The sequence below is a fragment of the Neodiprion virginianus genome, chromosome 2 (assembly GCF_021901495.1).
Source record: "Neodiprion virginianus isolate iyNeoVirg1 chromosome 2, iyNeoVirg1.1, whole genome shotgun sequence".
NCBI classification, from domain to species: Eukaryota; Metazoa; Arthropoda; class Insecta; order Hymenoptera; family Diprionidae; genus Neodiprion; species Neodiprion virginianus.
The window spans coordinates 24,642,507-24,664,811 of NC_060878.1; the positions used below are offsets into that span (position 1 = coordinate 24,642,507).

The 22,305-nt window shown below is 35.9% G+C and overlaps 2 protein-coding genes across 5 annotated transcripts; both read right to left on the reverse strand.

Moving 5' to 3' along the window:
- Positions 1 to 7,667: 7,667 nt before the first annotated feature.
- LOC124298023 (eukaryotic translation initiation factor 3 subunit C) lies at positions 7,668 to 15,998 on the reverse strand. 2 transcript variants are annotated; one of them, XM_046749565.1, is made up of 7 exons: positions 15,842 to 15,998; positions 15,523 to 15,628; positions 15,252 to 15,384; positions 14,901 to 15,176; positions 14,673 to 14,773; positions 11,028 to 12,966; positions 7,668 to 7,927 (listed from the first exon to the last, which is right to left on the reverse strand). In XM_046749565.1, the coding sequence occupies exons 2-7, from the start codon at positions 15,613 to 15,615 to the stop codon at positions 7,803 to 7,805; spliced, it is 2,667 nt and encodes an 888-aa protein (XP_046605521.1). In that variant the 5' UTR covers positions 15,616 to 15,628; positions 15,842 to 15,998; the 3' UTR covers positions 7,668 to 7,802. The 2 variants fall into 2 exon arrangements, with proteins under 2 accessions (XP_046605521.1, XP_046605522.1); XM_046749566.1 differs by having other exon boundaries at positions 15,523 to 15,641; positions 15,842 to 15,977.
- Positions 15,999 to 16,879: 881 nt separating this feature from the next.
- Positions 16,880 to 22,172, reverse strand: LOC124298032 (TBC1 domain family member whacked). Of its 3 annotated transcripts, XM_046749587.1 has the most exons (6): positions 21,829 to 22,172; positions 21,313 to 21,462; positions 20,442 to 20,604; positions 18,691 to 19,258; positions 18,316 to 18,585; positions 16,880 to 17,343 (listed from the first exon to the last, which is right to left on the reverse strand). In XM_046749587.1, exons 3-6 carry the CDS (start codon positions 20,588 to 20,590, stop codon positions 17,227 to 17,229), a joined length of 1,104 nt encoding a protein of 367 aa, XP_046605543.1. In that variant the 5' UTR covers positions 20,591 to 20,604; positions 21,313 to 21,462; positions 21,829 to 22,172; the 3' UTR covers positions 16,880 to 17,226. The 3 variants fall into 3 exon arrangements, with proteins under 3 accessions (XP_046605543.1, XP_046605544.1, XP_046605545.1); XM_046749588.1 differs by lacking the exon at positions 21,313 to 21,462; XM_046749589.1 differs by lacking the exons at positions 21,313 to 21,462; positions 21,829 to 22,172 and adding an exon at positions 20,942 to 21,262.
- Positions 22,173 to 22,305: the final 133 nt, after the last annotated feature.

The window sequence follows — 22,305 nt, forward strand, 5'->3', positions numbered from 1 at the left end:
CTGACCTCTGTAAAGCTGGACTCCCACTTGCTAAAAAAAAAAATTGAAAAAAATCATAGATTAAAGAGCTACTTATGAGCTCTGCAATGTCGCAAACTGCGATTTTTGAGCTCGTTTTTCTGTGAAAAAATCAATTTTGAAAAGTGGGGAAGTGAGGGGCATATTTATATGCATAATTTTGCATATCCTGTTAGCTCCTAAATCGCTGAACATATTGCCATAAAAAATGAATTCGCTGCGATGAATATTAAGGCGATTTTTTTTTTTTTGGTTTATCATCAAGGGTTGAAAATCAAAAATTGTTACCAGTGGTATTTAAAAGCTCTTGAATCACGCAATATGCTAGTACTCATAATTTTGACTTTTTTTTTGTTCCCGTCCTGATAGGGCGTGTACATATCCATACGGGTTGTTTCTACGGCATTGTTTCCAACGTATATTAGGAGCTCCTAATTCTCACGTATAAAAATAATAAATTTTTTTTTTATTCGGGGGATACTTCCCGGTAAGCCCTCCCCCCCACTTTTCAAAATTGATTTTCTCGCAACAGAAAGGAGTTTAAAAATCGCAGTTTGTGGCATTCCAGAGCTTACAACTAGTTCTTTCATCTATGATTTTTCCAAATTCTTTTTAGCAAGTGGGGGGCCAGCTTTACACCAGCTTAGCAGCGCGGAGAGGGGAGGGGAAGTTTAGTGGCGAGAAGGCACACACTCGATACGCTACGCAATTCTAGAAAAAGAAAATTAATCAATATATTCTGCAATCAATGCGATACAAAAGAAAAAACAAAACACTCAGTTCGCTCTTTGCGATAATGAAAATGAAAAATATCCAATAAATCTTACATCTAATTGCGTTAGTCGCACTCTCAATAATAAATAAAAATTGCCAAAACTCGAAAACAAGAGATGACTCGAACGCGCTAACCGCGATTGTTCTGTACTAAACCAAGGAGCTAATTTAATCACAAATTACTTAATATCTGAAATCAAAAATAATTATTAATTTAATAACTTTAACTTAAGGCGACTAATCGCGATGCATCCGAAACTCTATTTTTGCGAAATGTGCGATCAACATACAACTTATCCGATCGCTCGCACACAGTGATACGTGACCTACACCAGCGATGAGACTTTTAAACACGCTAGCGTCACTAGACCCCGTGGAGCGGAATTTGGCTGCATGCAATTTAAAAGCGAAATGACTATATTCAAAACTGTGACTACTCTAGATTTTCAAAAAAAAAATTGACTCTATACGTTATTGCGAAAACTCAAGCTACGGCAATCAAAAAAGGAGATCGGAAAACGAATTTCGAGTATCCTAGTAACGCAATTACAAAATGGCAAACCATCAATCGGTGCGCCGATCTAAATCAATCTCGAAATTGCTTCGCTAGGAATTAATAGCGCTTACCGCTTCGCAGCTACACCAAGAATCCTCCAAGTCAATTTTCGAACTTCAGTTCAGTTCAATAGCAAACGCAACAAACTCTATTCCACTAATACGTTTCTAGACTCGACTTCTAAATTTTTATCCTCAACTCGAATAACGACAGGACTCAAGTGAAGAGCTTCGCTACGCGAAGGTGAAATTCGAATATAGGCGCTATCAGTCGCGAAAGGTTCCCCAGATCTTGTTGGGTTTCGGATTACGAAATTCTGAAAGTCTAGCTTATCGCTAACGTTGATTTCCGCTGTCGCGGAACGCTGATTGACTCTCGGGCTTGACGGCGCTCCATCATTCGGCAGTGGCATGGTGACAGCTTCCCGAGGCTGGACGATGCTGGTGTTCTGCGGGAAGGCTACGACTCGCTAGCCAACAACGGGAATATCGTTCGCCTCAGAGCTCTTCGTTGGCAATCTTTCCGTAGCCTCGCGTAAGGCCTTTCGCTCGCGGTGTAGCCTCGCTCCTGTCACTACTTCATCAGAATTCTCCGCTACCGTTATCACAAGACGCTGTCGACTTTGCCGTCGATCCCATGTCTGATGTCGCATGTACTTGAAACAAAAATAACAAAAATCCTGAAATGTCTTATTTTTTGGCCCATAAAATGTCCCCACTCGGAGTTTCAAATACGTGACCCTCGTCCTGGCGCTCTCTTTTGAAATTGCTATTGATTACTACCGCGAAATCCCTATTTCTGCGTTCCGCCTAGGGTTCGGGGAGCTGTTTGTAACGCGCGTCAATAATGCCACGCTACAACATAAATGAAATAAAATATAAATAATACATACAATATATACAGGGTGTCCCAATTGAAAAGACGCATTACATTTCCATCCGACCTAATGGTTCATGTAAGGGTTCGTCCAATAAAACACCGTTCTCACTAGGATTCGCGATAAAAGTGTTACGTTCTGGGAGGAACGTCGAGAGAAATCCTTTATTCAACCTGTCTCGATCTGGAACTTGCGGGTCGTGCCAGCTATCACTAGGCGTGATTTGAATAATTCGATCGACACACTTTAGTTTAAAATACATCTTTATTAATAATGATATGGTCTTTATATTGGTTTTCGAGATATGGGTTTTTTATATGGGTTTTTCACTTGATTAGTGCACTAAAGTTTGGAGTTTCTGAATATAAGCGTTCTATAGCAGACTGGTCTATGACGTTTTTTTGGTTTCGGGGTGCGCAATGGTTTCGAAGTCTAAATCGGTTCCGTTCCTTTTGATGTCTGAAGTGATTCTAATTTGCAACTGTCTAATTCGAAAAGGATCTTGAATAGTGAGAGGTCTAGAAGAGACTCCTGATTGGTCTTTGGATACGTCAGTACAAGACGATTGGTCTTGAATAGGCCAATCGGTGCAATGCTGACAAGATAGTTCCAAGAATGCAAATTTGAATTTTAAGAATGATACTTTGCGAACTGCTCGTCTCGTCTTCTCTCACGTTCCTTAAGTTTGGTCAGTGAGAGTTCGCGAGCCTGAATTGAAATTGAAGATATAAAATAAAGAAATGAAAATGATACATGAACGATTGTCGGTGCGAGACCATTGCACACCAAGACGATAACTAAATCTATATCTATATGGTTCTTAAAGGCTATGGTACGAGTATGCGTGCTCTCTTATGATAATTGCACGTTGGTAGGTTACGATACAGAGAGGGTGCAGCCATGATTATCGGCTGAGACGTAACAGGCCGATTAAAAAAAAAATTTTAACACACTTAATGATTTTGATCAAAATTCCCAAAAATTCGCGAAACTTCTATTTTTCACTAAGAACATTTCAACATTTCTGTATGTTTGGATTTAGAAGCAAACTCAGTCCATGTCAAGGCCTTTGTTTCTGAATACATGTATTAGAAACCAGCCGACCGCTCGACTATAATAACGCTCTAACGATCACCAACATCGATCGCACGACAACAATTGGTAATCCGGCTTTTGAACGACGAAACACAGCTCAGATCACATTCTGTGTTCGGTGGTCAGCGATTGTGGTTGTACGATCTGGAGCTACACTAGATTTGCTATCAGCGTTTACCATTCTATTCAATCTCGGGTATCTTTTTTGATTACCCTTGTTTTCAATTACGAGGTTTTCTTTCCCTTTCAACTGTGAGTTCAACCCAGATAATTTATGTTATTTTCATTTAGTTACCTTATTTCTGTTCACTTTCATTTAGTTTGAAAGCCCAGTGCTCTCATTGAGAGACCAGTTCTCTCTGTGGATTTGAGAGCTCAGTGCTTTCTTTTAGAGACCAGTTCTTTCACCCTTTAATACAATGTACCTCCAGTCTCAATCGTCATACCAACACCAGAAATAAAGTTTATTTTTTGCTCCAAACACACACTATACCAGTTTCATTATGAAGTTGGGAAAAAAGTTGAATGTAATAAAAAAGTATGCAAAAATCGGTTCATAATGGAACTGGTCTAGAAATGTTCTAACTAAAAAATAGAATTTTTGAGCATTTTTCGGTTTCGGACCATTTAAACCATCTTCTAGATGATCAAAAAAATCAAGTGTTGAAAAAAAAATATTTAAAAAAATCGACCCATGATGAGCACAGTCATGAAATATTTGGAATAAAAAATAGTTTTTGAGAATTTGTCGAGAATTCTTAAAAGGTCTTTTTACAAATCACTCTAAATATTAATGAATAATTAATCAGTTGAATAAAAAATGTGAAAAAATTGAGGATACCGTTTCAGAGTGGAGACAAATGCAGACAAAATTTTTATCGAAATAAAAAACGGTAAGGGTCAGACGTTAATTGGGTTCGTATGGAATTCCCCATACATACGTATATTTCTATTGAAAAACGCGGTTTCCCTTAGCCTGCCCCTAACGCTCAAAGGGCTAGGCACGGCGCTGTACGTAAGGGTGACTTAAATCACCGTACAGTAATGTTGACCGTGAAGTTTACTTAGCAAACAATAATGCGCAATGGCTCATCCTTATTCCAACATCTATAGCTGCATTACAGCGGTTTGCGAGGGATGCATTGTTACCGTCCATGATTGTATCATTGTATTTTGTTGAAGAACCTTTGTTACACGTTTGTCTTCTAAGCCACTTGTTACAATTTTTCGATCAATATATCTTCATAAAAGGATCTCAACCCGTGTATAATAAGTAAAATAAATGTATAAATATGTATTATTATATTTCATACATTTTTTTGTAAATTTGTGACGTGAACACGAATTGTGCTAAAAAATTTTAAATTGTGGATTATTTTTATTAATTGAAAACTATAGCACAAAATAAAAATACTAATATAGGAATTAGAAATTTCGAGTTTTAGCGCGCGATCAGGCTGGTTGCTATGGAATAAGCTACACAATGATAATTTCAAACGTTTTCTGTCAATTTCGCAGAATTTTGTATGACTCGAAATCCTTTTAACTGATTTCAAGTAGAATTATGGATGCGGTTAGCGTATTTTAAGTCGTTTCGTATGGCTTCTAATCTTTTCTGCTCAATTCTTGCGAAATAATCTCATGAACACAACAGTCATTAAAAGAATTTCTTTAATTAACCACCTCATTTGAAACCTTATTGACAACCGCCATTCTTGACTACAAAAGAAATTTTCACATTATAGCACTGCTTGCTCCAAATGAAAACAATTGGTTAAGTTCTGGTCTTTGAAATTAATCTTTATATTTTCGCATCTATCACATGACTAACAGTAAGATTTGCAGTATTCATTACTGATTGCCGTTAATGGTACTGACGCTCAAGTTCGATATTTTTTGAACGCCGTAAACGTTGAAATTCTTTTTCTTCTTTGATCCTACGATAAACTTTTGAAACCAATTTAAAAGTAGAAAATAAACTAGATTGACTAGAAGTAATCGAAAAGAACTTATGTTATACAAAAACGAATTGAATTGTTAGTCAATACGAGTTACAGTTATTCACAGAGAGCCAAATATAAAAAACATTCGTTTTACACGTATAAGTTAGATGTACATGATACTAGAATATGCATCCAATGTCGAACGAGGCATTCCAGTGTTCGATTAAGGGAGTCTTCTACTCTAAGAGAAATTTTTATACTATTTTTACAACTTTTCTGAAAGGAAGCTGTACTGTTCTCTTTTTTTACGTATTTACGCATATTTGAAGGACGTTTTAAAAATTTTCTATTGAAAAAAGGATTATAAATAAGCGCTATCTCCGATATTAAAAGAAAATTGCTTCATGGTTCCCACGATTCCGCGTTTTATTGTCATCTCAGACAAAAAAACCAAAAAGATTCTTAATCTGCATGAGTTTAGCTCAAGCAGGTATTGGAATGCATAAAAACATGAAAAATGGCGTAATTTTAAAGAATTATCAACACAAGCTCCCTGGACTACTGTATTCGAACGAGGTTCCAGTGTACCTTTTTTACAATAAGACTGACGGATTAGAAAAAACTACAAAAAACTGGTTTTTTTATTGCATTTAGGCATCGTTTGAAAGATTCTTAGTGACCAATCGATTGTAATTTTTAGTGTGTTATTTGTGATAACAATATCAGAAATTATATCAAAATGCAGCTCAATGCTAATTATTTCGAAGTTAGTACGGTCATTATATCCGAAAAAAAAGCAAATAAATGCAAATGAACCAAGAAAGCTGATTTCCTATATTATGTAGAGGTAGCTTAGAAAAGCTTAACTTGAAATTTTCGACCAAGATTTCATATGAGCTTTCTCCGCCATCTTGAAAAAAAGGGTTAAATTTTTTTTTTTTACGATAACTCGGTGCTTCGTCGTGATACGAAAATTGCGATTATATACTTTTTTGTCGCTTTTTTGACGCCCTACAATTTAGGTTATATGAATTTTTCACCTACCGTTGATTGTTGTTGAGATATCGAACGAAGAAGTAAAAAATTACGAGTTTGAAACCTGTTTTTTGCTGTGTTGTCCTTTCTCGTGATATATATCGAAAAAATGTCTATTATCAAACTTGTAGAGAATTCTAATACCTGAAATATATTTTTTTTTATTTTTTCTTTAGACAAAAATTATGACTCGTAGCGCGCCGTCAAATCCAATTAGAGATGAGGATTTCTATAGGGCTCTACTTCTTTGAATGATTCTGTTATTTAATAAATCGAATTCAAATCGCTCCGATTACACCAAATACTACAGCAAAGGTGCTAAGATTCTTCAATTTTTCCGAATTTCAGTAGTCCCTGAACTTTTGCCACCAAACTTACAATATTTTAACCACTCTTTAGGACTAACGGCGCCTTAAATTGTGTGCCAAAGGAGGGAGGACATGATAATAGAACATTATTTCTAAGAGCAAGTTTTACCGAATTTACGGCGCACAATTGGAAATTCTAATTCAATTGATTGAGAGGAAAAACGAGAAAAAATACATTTTTCGCGACGAAAATACGTGATTCTCCAACTTTTACCCAACTTTTCCCGATTGACGAATTTTTCTGACTATTCTTGGTTTTCCCAGTCTGTCGCCATCCTGTATTAATATGAGTAATTCTGTTTTACTACCATATGTACATATTAAGGCAAACATTTTTTACCGTTTATCCCAACGACAATCTTACTAAAAAGTGCAACATAACGTTTCACTCAAGACCGGATGTCTCAGTTTTCACGATATAATCACATGGTACATGTATAGAATGAGAAGACATTGCATTAATAAATCTACAAAGTTTTATAATTTATCCATATGTATACCCGAAGAATTTAATATGTGAAATTACTTGTAATTTGAACTTTTTGAACCAAGATTATTGAGCCGAATGTTGAGTTTGTGACTGTACAAAAAAAAATATTCGTGGAAAAGATACAGTAAGGGGGAATGGATGACTGAAAATATTTGACGATCATCTGTATTACGTGAGCAAACTCCTAATATCAAAAAATTGAATTACTTACAAATAATATACCGTATCAAGTCTCAGTCCAAACTTTATCCAAGTTACTTCTCAGATAAATATCTTCAGTCACATAACATTGTTGTAAAGAAAAGTGGTTGAAAATACGTAAATAAAGAATTCATCGATTACCTAATGAGTTGAAATTATTCAAAAATACTTCATAGGTACTTTTAACATACCATGAGAAATATGAATACGTATTTTAGAACGCACAGCAAAAAATATAATAATTTTCCAGCACCTGAATCTAACAACAAATGCGCATTTGAAAATCGAAACGATGCATTCAAATTCAAAATGAAATAAGTCAAGATTTTTTATCGTCGTAATGATTTTATACCACATCAGAAACTATGAATGTACAGCGAAGTTTCAACCGAGGCAATTATTGTATGTGTATTTAATATGTAGCTCTGTATGGTGGAATAGTAATTTAATAATTGCGATTATCTTCACGATTGCGATCGCGCCTTTGGCGACCCCAATCTTGACCTTGGCGATTGTAATTCTGACGATCACGGAAGTTCCCTTGATTGCCGCTTCTTGAGAAGAAGTTTCCTGTAACATGAATAGAGCACTTTAAAGATGAATCGGCCAGAACGTCTAAATCACTAATACATCTTAGTATTCTGCAGAATTTTTCGCATAAACTGTAATGATGCGACCGATTCCTTTATCATATATGAAATTTAGAGTACAAATAGTACTTTCAACAGGAATAATTTGTGAACCTAGAAACTTTCACTCTTAGTTGGATTCCAAGTGAAAAAATGGTACTCAAGAGAGAGTGAACAGATTCTATGTCTCGGACTATTAATTCTGTATATATGGTAGTATAGAATAATAATTCGGTATAAGAAGATACGCAACGATCGAATGATTTCAATTTTCCGACATGTTTGCATAAAAGGCAGCGACACGTCAATACGATGTACAGGGGGCATTTCATGACATTTCGATCAAGATTCTACGTCGATTTCTCATATGAACTTTACAATTTTTTCCATAACAGTATATAAAAAACGCAGTCGCAATTTTTTCAGAACTTTTCGACCCAGTGTATCTGAAGTATGATTTAAAAACTGAAAGAAAAAATTCACTTTCTAAAATCTGAAAAACTTCAGGAAAATACAACAAAATTTTCAACATTTATAAGAAGATGAAGATTTCATAACTTCAAAAGATAAATAAGAAAAATTAAAGAACAAAAAATTATTATTATTGGATTGCATTTTTGACGTAAGAATGAACATTAAAGCTCATTATAATGAGCTTTTATGTTCGTTTTTGCAAAAAAAAAAATGCAATCGAATAATAATCATTTTTTTTTCTGATTTATCTTCTGAAGTTATGAAATTTTCATCTTCTAATAGGTATCAAAAATTTTGTTATATTTTTTAAGACTTTCCTGAATTATTAAAAATTTTCGAAAGTGGATTTTTTTCAAGTTTTCAAATCATACTTTAGATATGCCAGATCAAAAGATTCTGAAAAAAATTGTGATTGCGTTTTTCGTCATGTATTATCATACAAAAAATTATAATGCCAATCGGAGACATTGACGTAGAATCGTGATCGAGATGTCATAGAATGCCTCATAGTCCTAAATCTTGGGACACAGTTAGATCAAAAAAGTGAAGGAACAATATTCTACAATATCGCTGTAGCTAATCTACTTACATATAACTAGAAAAGCTCACGTGATAGAATTTTTTTTAGTAAAAAATTTATATTTCGCGTTTGACTTACAATTAGACGAACAATAGCTCATTCTATTTGTAAATAACTTCTGCACAAATTTTCTGAATTAGACTGTTGATGTCAATAATTTATTTTTAACTGAATCATAATTTTATCATCCGTAAATTATAACGATTGTACATTATCGGATTTTTGTTGCGAACTGACGAGCTCGGAAAAAATACTTTCCCAGCCAATTTGTAGGGAATTTGTTAACGGGTGAAATACGTTACTTTTCATTAGAATAGAAGACACTATATTGAATTTTTCATTGAAAAAAGTAAAATAAAATGATTAGTCTGAGACTGTCAATAACGAGTTGTTCACAGTTGAAATTTAAAGATTGTTTTCCGACACCTGCTTGAAAAGTTTGATTTTCAACGCTTGTGGAGACTACGTCAAGTGCCCTATTTCCAAACAGTACGGTAAAACAATGTTAGCGCAGGAGTACAACTGAAATGCTCAGTTTCACGTTAGGGCTTTCTTTGGTGCCAACGCATTTTCAAATAATTTAATTTTATGCACTGTGTCATTAAGGGGGTGCCCCAGTCGATTTCGATATTGACGTATATATCTCCATGTACCAAAGTCTACGTATCTCAAACGCAAAAAACGGCTTAATAGCACCATTTTATACGCAATTCTGAACAAAAACTCTTCAATACATCTTTATTTCTGCATCAAATGAAAACGTTTTGTTTTTGTTCAGAATTGCAAGGGGAATGGGGCTTAGAAAAGCCCTTCTTCGCGTTTGAGATACGCAGACTTCCATATTTGAATATGTACATCAACACCGAAATCGACTAGGACACCGCCTTAAACGTAAGTTACCGGACCGCAATTTCACGCCCTGTCAATGATACCTTTGTTCCTTCTCAAATCAAACTTTGCTTCACAGGTATTGGAAAAAATATCGTCACACGTACGGATGAATAAAATATGATTCGTGTGATTACAGCGCTCGTTTTGGCTCAAGCTGCAAATTTCACACTCACCGGAGATCACCTACTTTCCGGACCAGTAACACAATATACCATTTACGAATCACAAGTATATTTTTTATTTAGATTTAACTTGATTGGCTTTACTTGCCCTTTTGAAACCCTTGCTTTCTTACGAGTTTGATTTGTTACTATTTTGACTTTACTGTACATCTCATTACATTCTTAACAATAACTCAGCTGAGGCGTCTGAATCAAAAGTTGGGAAAAGAACAAAAATCCGCAGTAATGTTATATGCGCCAATGACGGCAAACGCGAATGAAATAATATTCCTACTATGTCACAGTGGATGCGAGCAAATTCTAACAACACCAACTAAAATGTCAACAAATTGAGAAAATATTTTATTATTGGAATGTTTAAAACGATCAATTTTTGGTGTTTTTTTTTATCTGATTCTAACGATTTGGGCTCATTTTTATCGCTAATCAGATCCCTACAACTTTGCTGAACAAAGATTAAAAAACTTGATATTATAGTATAATTACAACCTGCAACTGTAATTATTGACAAACATTTCTTTCAGCATACTTATACAAATCTGTTTTTGTCCACTCTGATGATAACCATTTGTAAAACGTTTTTATTCAATCTCTGATGAACAAAACTTTGGAATTGGCTCAACAACAGACGAGATTGTGCATTTTGTACGTTCTGATTATAAAATCCTTTCTCAAACTGTTAAGAACTTAACTTGTGTTAGTGAGATTGGTTCAGATTCATTTCTTTTACATGGTCGAATAGTTCTATCATTTGTGTTTACCGTCATTGATACAAATAACATTGCTGGAAATTCTTTAAACAGTCTTTTCCCATTTTCCAACTTTTGATTTCTTCTCAATGCCAACAGTGTAATATAATGAATACAAATTTTTATTCATAGATACAAATAATCTGATAAATACGAAGATATTACCTTGCTTCAATTCGAATATCCTGTCATTAGAATCAACGAAATTGTTGACTTTGTCAGTGAGCTGCAAAGCCAGGGATTGCAAACGGCTGGGTTCACTGCGATGCATCACAACTGTCTCCGTCGGGTCATCGAGCGATGCCATCAATTCTTCATTAATTATCATCTTACTGATAATCGAGTGAACTACGGGGCGCTTCAACTGGAACATCTCTGCCAGTGTCGGCATTGAAATCGAGTCATAAACATGCGAGTAAGTGAACAAATAAGTTCGCAGCGCTTCCTCCTGTATCAGCCTTGTCAACATGGCCCGAACCTTATCGGTTTGATAGAAAAGATCCCAAACCTTGGCGTTCATTTTCTCATTGATGATAAAATTGTTGCAGGCAGCCCAGTTTCCGTTCCGCATTGCTTTCGCAGCGGCAACAACATGTTCCCTCATCGATTCTGGCGGACCGACCAAAGACTGTCTCTCACTAGATCGCAATTGTTGGTAAAACGTTTTAGAAATCATTCTTCGCCTGGCGTCAAATTCGTGCGCAGCCATGTAAGGAATTTCAATAAGCATAGCAGACACGAGGTAAACGCATTCCAGCAATTCGAGATTGATATGCATGTGGAACGGCATTTGACGCTGCTTCTCAATCTTCTCCTGTTCTTTGCTTCGTTCGTGTTGCCGCTGCGGCAGCAAGCCTTGAGCAAGGAGCTCTTTAACTTTACCAGTCATCATCAAGTCAACCAAACAATTATGAGCATCTTTGATGTTTGCATGTCTAAATGCACAAAGTCCAAGATGAGCCATCGTTCTGTTGTACAGTATTTGCGTAGCCGGATCTGAATGCTGAATGGTTTCTTGCAAATGGGACATCAGTATCAGATCTCGAGCTTGGAACCAATTGTCATGAAGCGCATGATGGTAAATATGCGAAAGAATAGCTCTGGTCCGCAAACGATCTGTACCATCTTTTGCATAGACAAATTTGCACAATTTTTCCATAACTTGAACCGACGTTACGACATTGGAAGCAATTTCGCCATCCTTCTGTTTCAGCACAGTCGGATCAAACTTGTAGTAAAGATGTTCGATCTTGCGAAGGTAAATCCGACACAATTCTGATACTACGCTCTGCCTCTCCAGATACTCCTGCACCTTGTCTATAATCGTTGATACGCGTTTTTCGTCCTTCAGTCGCTCGACGTATTCGTTGCTGTGCGGATCGCACTCTTTAAGCAGCTTGGTGAACTCCTCGTCCAATCTCTCCACCAGAGTCAGCACGCAACCATGCAGCTTGTACGGCGGTGTTTCGTATTCTTCTGAGTCTTCAGAGACTGTTTCTGCGATTACCATATCTGGAGTGCTCAGAAGCATGTCTAACATCTCCGATATGCGCTCAAGAAGCTTTGACCAGTATTCAGGTTTCATCGCATCGGAAACTTTTGGGTTATAATCAAATATTGAAGAGATTATAGAAAACTTTATCTTGACGGCGACGGCTGGCCCGAGATTATGAGTTTCAGCAATCGACTGCAGCTCATGAAGTAGTTCGATCTGCTCTCTTCTGTCTGTTCGCTTTTTACCGCGTGCAGCTATCACCTCAGTTAGTTTCTTCAACACGGCCTGCACATTTATCTCAGCATCCTTGGCGAACATTTTAGGCTTTTCTGACGGTATTGCCACACCTCCTTTAACAGTCTCCCATTCCCCCTCACCGTCGTCTTCATCACGTCTCTTCTTTCTCTCCTTGTCTTTGCGCTCTTTGCGTTGTTCTTTCTTCTTTGCCTTATCTTCGTCATCATCTTTGTCTGTTGTTTTCTTTATGAATCTTTCGCGAATGTTTGTGTACTGGCCATCGTCATCGCTTGATGTGCTATCACTGTCAGAATCACTTCCCCAATCTTCGTCGCTGTCGCTGGCTTCCTCACCGTCGATCGTTGGACCTTTCTACAAACGGAAAAAAGTCATGAAAACAATAAAAGACATTGAAGTAGTTGTGAGGCAAAAAATCGACCCTTTTTTCAATTTTATTTAAGGGATCATCAGTGTGAAATTTTCAAAAAATCTTTTTTTTTTTTTTTTTTGCACTATCGGATAGTATACACTATTATAAACATTCTCCCAAATTTTTTAACGAAATTCGAATTATTTCAGTCACTACAGCATTTCTTAGAGAAAGGGAATGTGATATCTGCCGCGTTTGTCTCCCCGTTCAACTGTTATTCCTTTTGTCTTGTTCCTACCAGCGCGTGTACGTTCCTGCAGGAAATGAACAATTTAAGGAAGCAGAAGGAATATTGTATGGACCTGGCATCGCCGATTGATCGTAATTAAACGATATATCTACAATTTTCTAACTTCAATCTTTAAACGCGTTTTTCTCGGAATGGTGTCCACTCTCAAAGGAAGAGTTTTCAAGCTATCCATTTGCAATTTTGACAGAACATTCTTTACGTCATTCTCTATCGTGCTATGGGAGCTTTTTTTTTTTTAAATCTTTCAATTTTTTTTTACGAAAAACCGTAAAAAAAAAAAACTGAATTCGATACGTTTTGTTCAAACCGCCGCCATTTTGTCAAATTAAAAAAAAAAAAAAGCGTCCATAGCACGATAGCGGCTGTCATACAGATTAATAATCTTTTTGCAATTTTTGTTTCAGATCAGGATTAAGACCGCAATCCTGGACACCATGCAGGACCTTTTTTTTGAATCGGACTTTTCCATAATTTAAAACAATATTAAACAATAAATAAATCAACTTACAAAAAATCATTTTATATTCTTCATCACTGCCTTGATGTGCAAAAAAAAAAACCAAACCGATTAGTTTATCCTAACCATAAAAAAAAAATCGCGAAAATCAGTAATATTTTGGAGGATCACACTGTAATGTCCCTTAAAGATAGTCGTACATTGCGTATTAATCAAATTGTTATATTCCAAAGATCTCTTTCAAAACGCCAGAATAGAAAATACTGGAATTCTAAACATAAGATTAGATATGGCTGTTTTATTTCAAATTACTTCTAAATAAATAGAACTCTAGTAAATTTTTCGATTTCACAATACATTGTTACATTTTAATCAGAAGATTATTTTCTACACAGTCACTAAGCCAGATAATTTTTTTTAACTAGTTAATTCAATATTGCCATTAGTTGATGATGAATACTACTAGTGCAATATTATGTAACTAAATATTTAATGATGCATGATTACAAAAAAAAAAAAGTACTTCAGTAACTTTGCAGACAATAGTTTTCTAAATGAAATTATTGGTTCTAGAATGAAATCAAACGAATCTACGAGATTTTTAAACATTTCAATGCCTTTTAGAAAGCATGGATACTTATGCTTTTGTTCATAATTGAAGTATATTCTATTTTTAAAGAAATCTTCGTAGCTTACAAATATAATGATTTGATAGACTCAATGAACGACTATTTCATAATAAAATTATTGTAACGTATTGATTTTCGACCAACCAACGGTCTTAATTAATGCGGTAACGTGACCACGATCAAACCCTACAAATATAATGAAAATTTGATAAATGCTAAATGAACGACTAATTCATAACAAAATTGATAAAAAGTATCAATTTTGGCCAACTAACGAGCTCAATTAATACACTAATGTAACCATGTTCAAACCTTGAATTTCGAAACATCAGGAGCATTTGCTTCTGCTGAACTAGCTTTCTTGAATGCGTTGGCACGATCTTCTTCTCCATCCGACTCCTCAGCCTCTTCAGCTATGTGATCATGTTAAATATTTAATAATATGTAACATTAACTTGCTTTAGTTGAGTAACTAAATTATATCTACATATTTCTCTGCGTTAACACTGTAATATTCAACTCTGATAATCGAAACTGCACCTTTTTCTTCCTCATCTTCATCTTCCTGGTCAGGATTCTCTTTGAACTTGGTAATATCCTCCTCAAAGTCCTTGATATATTTCCGTATCTTCTGGCGTAAAGAGGTGAGTGATTTGGAATTATTTTTAGACATATTCTTACGATCTTCCCAAACATCAGTAATAAAATTCTCCAACTCGACTAAACATCGTAAGTAAAAATGTGGCGTCTGGCCATTTTCCTCCTTGGCAATAACTGGCAGTGCCTTTGCATAAGCTCGCGTCAACTGTTCGAAACCTAGAACCCACAACACCAGCGTTAATTTATTCCATACAATCCCGAACCATAAGGTCGCGTAATACTAATACTTACTTGTGAGCATGCTGCTCATATCCTTGATTTTTTTGTAATTTCTAATCAGTTTAATCAGATTTGTGATTTCTTCATAACGCTTCTCTTTTGTTGAGCGCACAACACGCTTTGTTTCTTCCTCATCATCACTGAACTGTAAAGAAAATTTATTCGTTTACAAAGGTGAGATGCGTGATAACCAAAACCAGACAATCGAAGTCTGTTTGTGTCACATAACGGTAGCGAACTTCAACGTGATTTAAGGTTAGATTAAGGCAAGGTTGAAAAATACCGTATAAACTGCCCCTGTGGGCCTCTGAATCTGTTCCTCCTCAGACGAGCTGTCAGACTCGGAGTCCGATCCGGTGGCGAAAAATCGGCTCATGATTAGACTGAATCTGTGAAATTAAACTGTACAAATGTATCACTGCTGATTTGCACGGCTTACAAATGAGTTGTCAAACACATGGCACAGTAAAATAGACTGCTTTGGCCTGATTTTAAGTCCTAGTCACAATTTGGGGCCGTAATATTTAGGAGAAATTTGATCATCCTACAGAGGAAGTCTTTTCTTTATTATACAGACCGTAATAACTCGTTAATCAATTTACCTGTGATCGCCTGCGAAGAAATCCCCTTACGGGTAGCCGTTCAATGTAAAGAGGCCGATCGCAACCACGATCTTACATACAGGTCTGGCAACGAAGCTCAATTTTCTACAGAGCGGCGTGGTTCTCTTTTTGTCCGTGGTTTTTAGTGTTTGAAATAGCCATGTCGCAGCGCTGCTATCTCGGGATGTACGTGGGGTAGGGATGGTACGGATGAAAATGTGCCAATAATAATATTATTATTATTAGGATGGCGATGCATTGCGCACGCGTTGATTATCCATCTCTCGATCACAACGCCGACCTGGCGGCCACAAAGTGAGATAAATAACCGGCCGTGAAATCAACCACCCCCACTACCTTCGTTGCCAGACCTGTATGTAAGACCGTGATTGCAACGAAATAAGCTTGGCGTCGACAATTGTAACCTGTAATAAAATAGATATACATAGACGCGGGTACGTCATTGAAATTTCGGATCATGTCAAATTGTCAGACAGTGTACACCACCTAGCGGATTTTTTAACAAGCTGTTGCAATGGCGATTGTTTCGCGGTTTTTCCCAGTGGGTCTTTCGCCAACATACATTGTTACATTTACATGTATGAAATACATAGAATAAGGATTACTAAAAACTATGTAAATACTGTACACCGACTCGACGATGGTGAAGTCTCTGCAACCAAGTACATACATACCTAAAGTGTGCTCACGACATATGTAGAGATGATGACATGAGTGAATTTATTCTCAAAGAATTTTCGACTCAGTATCTCGGGTCCTAAAATGTTGCATTGATTATTCACTCATTACTAATAAGTCGAATTTTTTTATTGTGATATATTCGTATAAGATACGATTCATTTAAAAATACAGTACGGTATACAAGTTTTGTTTCGCATTTTTTTGTACATAAATATTGACAATGGAGCATATAGTTTAATAATAATAATAATAATAATAATAATAATATAATGATGATACAGCACAATAAAATACTTTGTTTTTATATTAAATAATATGATATAGCTATAACAAAAATATTGTGCTTGTTTTGTATTATCAACAATCGTAATAACAATGTGAATAGAACAAAGGTACTAAGTATGTAATTTATCTACTGCGGGAATGTGCATAAAACACCGTGTTTTCATTCTTCAACATAGATTATAATAATTAATAACATAATAATAATTAATAACATAATAATAATAATATGAATTAATATTTCAATTAACTATGATGAACAGACTTCATACTCTGTGCATTACATATACATGCATACCTATATGATATACTTGTGGAAAAGGCACATCGTATTTCAGGGAATATGTTCAAGAGCTTTTCTTGATAGCTGTTGATTCCATTTTCATGCTTTCTTTTTTCAATCAGTCAGTTCCGTTCATCGTAGGCTGCGGAGGTGCTTGGTCTTTCGATTTTCTACGAACCACTTGCCTCTGGTGCTCATATTCAAAGTCTTCTTCACTCAATTTCAGTCTATGAATCTGTATTGGAGTGAAATATGGATATCATATACTAACAATAAGTGTTCTTTCCATTCCGAATGAATTTTTACTTGTAAGAAACTCATTTCATTACCCTATTTGTGAGTGTCTCTAAAGGTGACACTGCCACTTCAGGACAATCGATTAAAATCTATGTAGAGATGTAGTGCTCTTTTATTGCTAATTTCTTGACAAAATTTTGACTTTCTTGCATCAGTCGTTTTAGCAGAATGGATGGCGATACTAGGTTGAAAAAAATTGGCATTAACATGAGTAAAAAATGAAAATGAAAATAAAATAAAAATGGTATGTTTAGCTACTATTTAGTTGCTTGAATTTCACGAAGAAATACATGTGAAATTATCAACTCCCAGCTTGGATAACTACCCCTGGTGTAGTGAAAATATGAAACTACACAATATTCTTTATGTGAGCAATATCGCGATCGGTATTTACTTTTAGAATTAGTTGCTTTGTCAAAATCGATGGCATGAGTTCGTAACTCACCTGACGTTGGCCGAAAGCCACCCCTAGTATGATAAACATACGAAATTACGCGAAATATCTTTCGTTCCGTATTTTTATCACACTAGTAATGGTTTTCGGCCAAATGCACGCAAGTAACAAAATCACGCAGTAGTTTTACAGAGTAACTAATTCTAGAAGTAAATACTGATCGCGTAATTGCTGAAACGGATCTGTATACTGGCCAAGCTGCAGCCTAAAGGTTAAGCAACTAATTAGCAATTAAATATACCATTTTTATTGTATTTTAATCTTCATTTTTTATTTGTGACGGTGCTAGCTTTTTTCAACCTAACATCGCCATTGAATTTGTCAAAATGGCTAGAGTGACAAAGTCGGAATTTTGGTAACAAAAAAGCACTGAGTCTCTACAAAGATTTTAATCGATAGTGCTCAAGTGGCCATGCCTTTAATGACATAATCTGCGGAATAGTGTCAAAATGTTACCTGATTCACGAGCATCTCCTCCTCCATGAGCTGGTGAGGAGGATTCCTCAATTGTTGAAGAGTTTCATACATGGTTGGACAGTGTTTGGTGAGAGTCGAGCGGCCCAGACAACCCTTGAGCAAAACTAGTCCAACTTTGAAGATAATCTTTACTCCTTCGCAAAGAAACATGTCCCAAACACGCAAAATGCTCTCCCAGGGTAATGTTCGCGTATAAACGCATAGAAACCATTCAGTCATGTACAAAATTGGCTCCATCTTCTGTTTCTTCTGTAATAACAAGCGACAAGCATCCATGAGAATTTCGCAGTTTACAACCAGAAAAACGGAAAAACCAGGATTATAACTAATGTGTGTAACAAATATCTGACTGACCAAATGTTTGTAAGCAACTGGAGACACCCTCTTTAGAAGTGCAAACAAAATGTCTCCGTCACGCTGCAGTGTTTCCATGCCTTGACTGTAGTAACCCACTAAATACTTGTCGCAGACCGCGACGAGACACCAAAAGGCCTGTACAGCGGGCATATGCATGAGTAAAAATGCTGCGATGGGTGCCTGAGCTTGACAGTAGCCGACTTTGCTGTTGAGAATGGAGTAGGCCTTGAGAACTTGGAACAATTCTTGTTGGCCAGGTGCATTCTCAACAAACATTTCATGCTGAGGAAACTGCCGGTGAAGATCCTTCCGTATATCTTCAATGTACTTTGGATCTCCAGGTCTGGCAATCAGCTCTGCATATAAGTGCGGGTTTTCATCCATCAGCAGTTTTCCTCCGCAGAGGTAGAGCCATGCACGTGGCCTCACAGATGGTGGTATTCCCTTCCGACATCTCTCTCTGACTTTGCGATAGTTTGCTGACATAAAGTTGTTCCATTTTCCCAACATTCGTAGCCATTTTCGCTCCCTTCGAAGTATTACCTCTGGCGGCACAATCTGTCTTCTGTTCGAAAAATAATAATCAGTAGTCATTAGGCAGTTATTGAATATCTGATGATATACACTTCACATTTCGATTTACAAGGCTATAGAAGGAAGTAAAGGTTCAAGTTCTGAGCAGATTTTTGAACAGGATGTCCAGTGATATCAGAATAAATGATTCCCGTATAATTTCCGTATATTTCTGATTATTTTTTTCAAATATGTTTGCTCCCGTATATTCGTATATAATGATTTCTATGGCGCTTGTGTGTTGTCATGATATAATTAACACTGAACACCATCATATTCTCTATACTCCAACCAATCTACATTTTGACTTTTATATGTTTCTACTTTCTATGTTTTAAAAATTTTTAAATTACAGCGATATTCTGAAGAAGTATTAATTTTTAAAAATTCGTTTTTCTGCAGGTGAATGTAGAAACAGCAATTTAATTGCAAATTCCCAGTTGCTGTGGAAAATTCCTGTATAATTCTTGTCTTTTCAAGGCACTTTAATTCCTGACTTTCCAAGAATTCCCGGTTGCTATACAACCTGTTAAAAGACTGTTTATTGCTTGCTTTGAAAAATAAATGCAAAATATTTGACACCACTGGAGAAATTCTGTGATAAGTGTAAAAAAGAATAATCAATTAAATTTAAGTAAACGTGTTCGGTTAGTGTCTTTTTCCTTCAAAATGAATATTTGAAGGAAAAATTATACTTTAAACGATTTTTTGCAAATAAAAAATGATCACAGTGAGAAGCCAAATTCTATAGGATATAAATTTACATCACAGGGCAGTTTTTTCTAGGATACAGCGAGAATTTATTGTCCGTATCAATATCACAACTGGTAATTTGATCATCTAGCTTGAGGATAAGTTTCACCAGGATATAAAAAAAGTAAGTCTGAGGAGAACTCTGTGAGATGGATCATAAGCCACCTTTATTTACTGTATGAAGTGGCGGTTATCGGGATTAATCATTCTTTTTATGAAATATTGAACTAACAATCAGTTTATCTTATCCTGTTTCGTAATAGGGACTTCCCCCACTCTCAATCATGTAAGCATCGTAATAATAACCAAACTTATGTCAGCGTAACAAGAATATTTCCACCAATTTTAATATTAACAAAATTAGTGGTAAGAGGAGAATGAAATTGATTGAATTTTTGCGGATTATTGAGTGTCAATCTTACGGTTCAGGACTATACTGCGCTCCTCCCAGAAAGCCATGCCTGTCAGGTACAGTTGAAATAACAGATCCAGACTGAAAGATGCTGCTCGCTTCGGACCCCGAGTCTCCGTTTAGGTCCTCCTCATTTTCCCGTGATCCCGAGGCAGCCATAGCATCTTTTTAGCCTGAATATAAATGGCTGGATATAAAAAAAGCGAAAGTAGTAAGCCTAGTGAATGATGAAACGAATTATTCATGCTCGCAAAAGAACTTTCCAATATCTAGCAAACTGATATTCAAGGTCTACCGCTGCTCTTATCGAACATTGAAATTCAAATTCGTCTGCTCGATATTAACGCCATATAATATTCAATTTCAAGACTCCACAGAAAAGCAGAAAGGATTCAGCTCTACAACATTTGTTGCTGTTATGACGAGTCACGGAGTTCGTTCATAAAAGACAAACATGCGGATATAAGACTGAATTTAAGTATGCAGCAAAAAATGGGGGAATGAAAACACCTTATTTCGTTGCAGTTAATGAATGTAGGTGGTGCAACCTGCAGCTATCACAGATTAAGTACCTTATCACGGGTGATAATAAACATAGGCAAGAAATCAATTAACGATATTTAACTCGGTTGAAGAATTGCTAGGAAATCATGCAATTCACCAAATAAATAACCGTTTCCACATCACAGACATTAATGTAGATGGACAAAGCAAAGGAACCGCCTTAATTTGACAGTCGCCGTCGTGTTTGTGCGTACGGATCCGCTGTATTTACCAACACCGAACACGCGTATGCGAACGATTTTTATTTTTCCCCGTTTTCCGCTTCTTACTTTCTGCTTCATCACCGTTAATAAATTAAAAATATTGAATATACTTGCCCCGTCGATGATTTTCACTAAAATCATTCACATTTGCAGAAACACGCGAACATCACAGCACAATGCGATATAACTTTTCATCGCTGACTAGACGAGTTGCGAATTTATTACCTACGGTCTAAGTTATTACCAGGGTTGCGTTGAATTAACCTGAAAATTTATTATTCGTAAATGTTTTTTGCTTGGTTAGTATTGTGATGCTTAAATTCGACGTGTGTGCGAACTTGGGAATTTAACTCGACGATGATGTCACGGTGTAATTTATTATTTATACAATTATTTTATCGATTGAATTCTTGAAATCGAATCGACATAAGTCCGCGGTTAGATTGTCACTCGAGAAGTAGACGGGAAATTTTTTATCTTCACACAATACCGAATGCACGGGTAATTTTAACATGGTCGATTATAACGATCATACAATGGATTGTAACGCAAATTCCAATGACGGTATGAGTATGACGATAAGCTGCTGTAATACGTGGTCGAAGTATATTGTGGAAATTTATTACTTACACCGGCTAGCTACTGGAATTTCGTCGTAGATCTAAAACTTAATCTTACCGACCGAGTAACTTTTGTATGGCCTGCACACACTTCTCGATTATCAGATCTCACTGCGATGGCGATAAAAAAATTACTCGGTCAAAAAAAGTAATATAAAATTACTTATTTAAGTAATTCTCTTATGTTTTACTTGTCTCACAATTTTTTTTCTCGAGAGTTATTGGCAGATAATTAACATCCACCCACTTGACACATTGTACAATTAAAAACAACAATTATGATTTTATTTTCACTTTATCTTTGGACAAGTTTTTTTTTATCCCTCGTCCAAATTTTTTCATTCGTATTTGAGAAGAATTTTCTCAAAAGAATAATATTAGATTATAACTTTCACAGAAAAAGACGTACAAATGTCCCTTTATTTACATTATTAATAATAGCATTAATAATAATCGTAGGATTATGACCACAACGAAAAGAACCAAG

What these genes read in the sequence shown, in the direction of transcription:
- LOC124298023 (XM_046749565.1), bottom strand. Translation starts at nt 15,615, where the DNA reads ATGAGCCGATTTTTCGCCACCGGATCGGACTCCGAGTCTGACAGCTCG. An exon ending in CCACAGGGGCAGTTTATACG is followed by an intron (nt 15,385 to 15,522) that starts GTATTTTTCAAC and finishes TTTTCTTTACAG; the next exon opens with TTCAGTGATGATGAGGAAGA. An exon ending in CTGATGTTTCGAAATTCAAG is followed by an intron (nt 12,967 to 14,672) that starts GTTTGAACATGG and finishes TTCCGTTTGTAG; the next exon opens with AAAGGTCCAACGATCGACGG.
- LOC124298032 (XM_046749588.1), bottom strand. Translation starts at nt 20,590, where the DNA reads ATGGCTGCCTCGGGATCACGGGAAAATGAGGAGGACCTAAACGGAGAC. An exon ending in GCGCAGTATAGTCCTGAACC is followed by an intron (nt 19,259 to 20,441) that starts GTAAGATTGACA and finishes TTTTTCGAACAG; the next exon opens with AAGACAGATTGTGCCGCCAG. An exon ending in CAGTTGCTTACAAACATTTG is followed by an intron (nt 18,586 to 18,690) that starts GTCAGTCAGATA and finishes TTGTTATTACAG; the next exon opens with AAGAAACAGAAGATGGAGCC.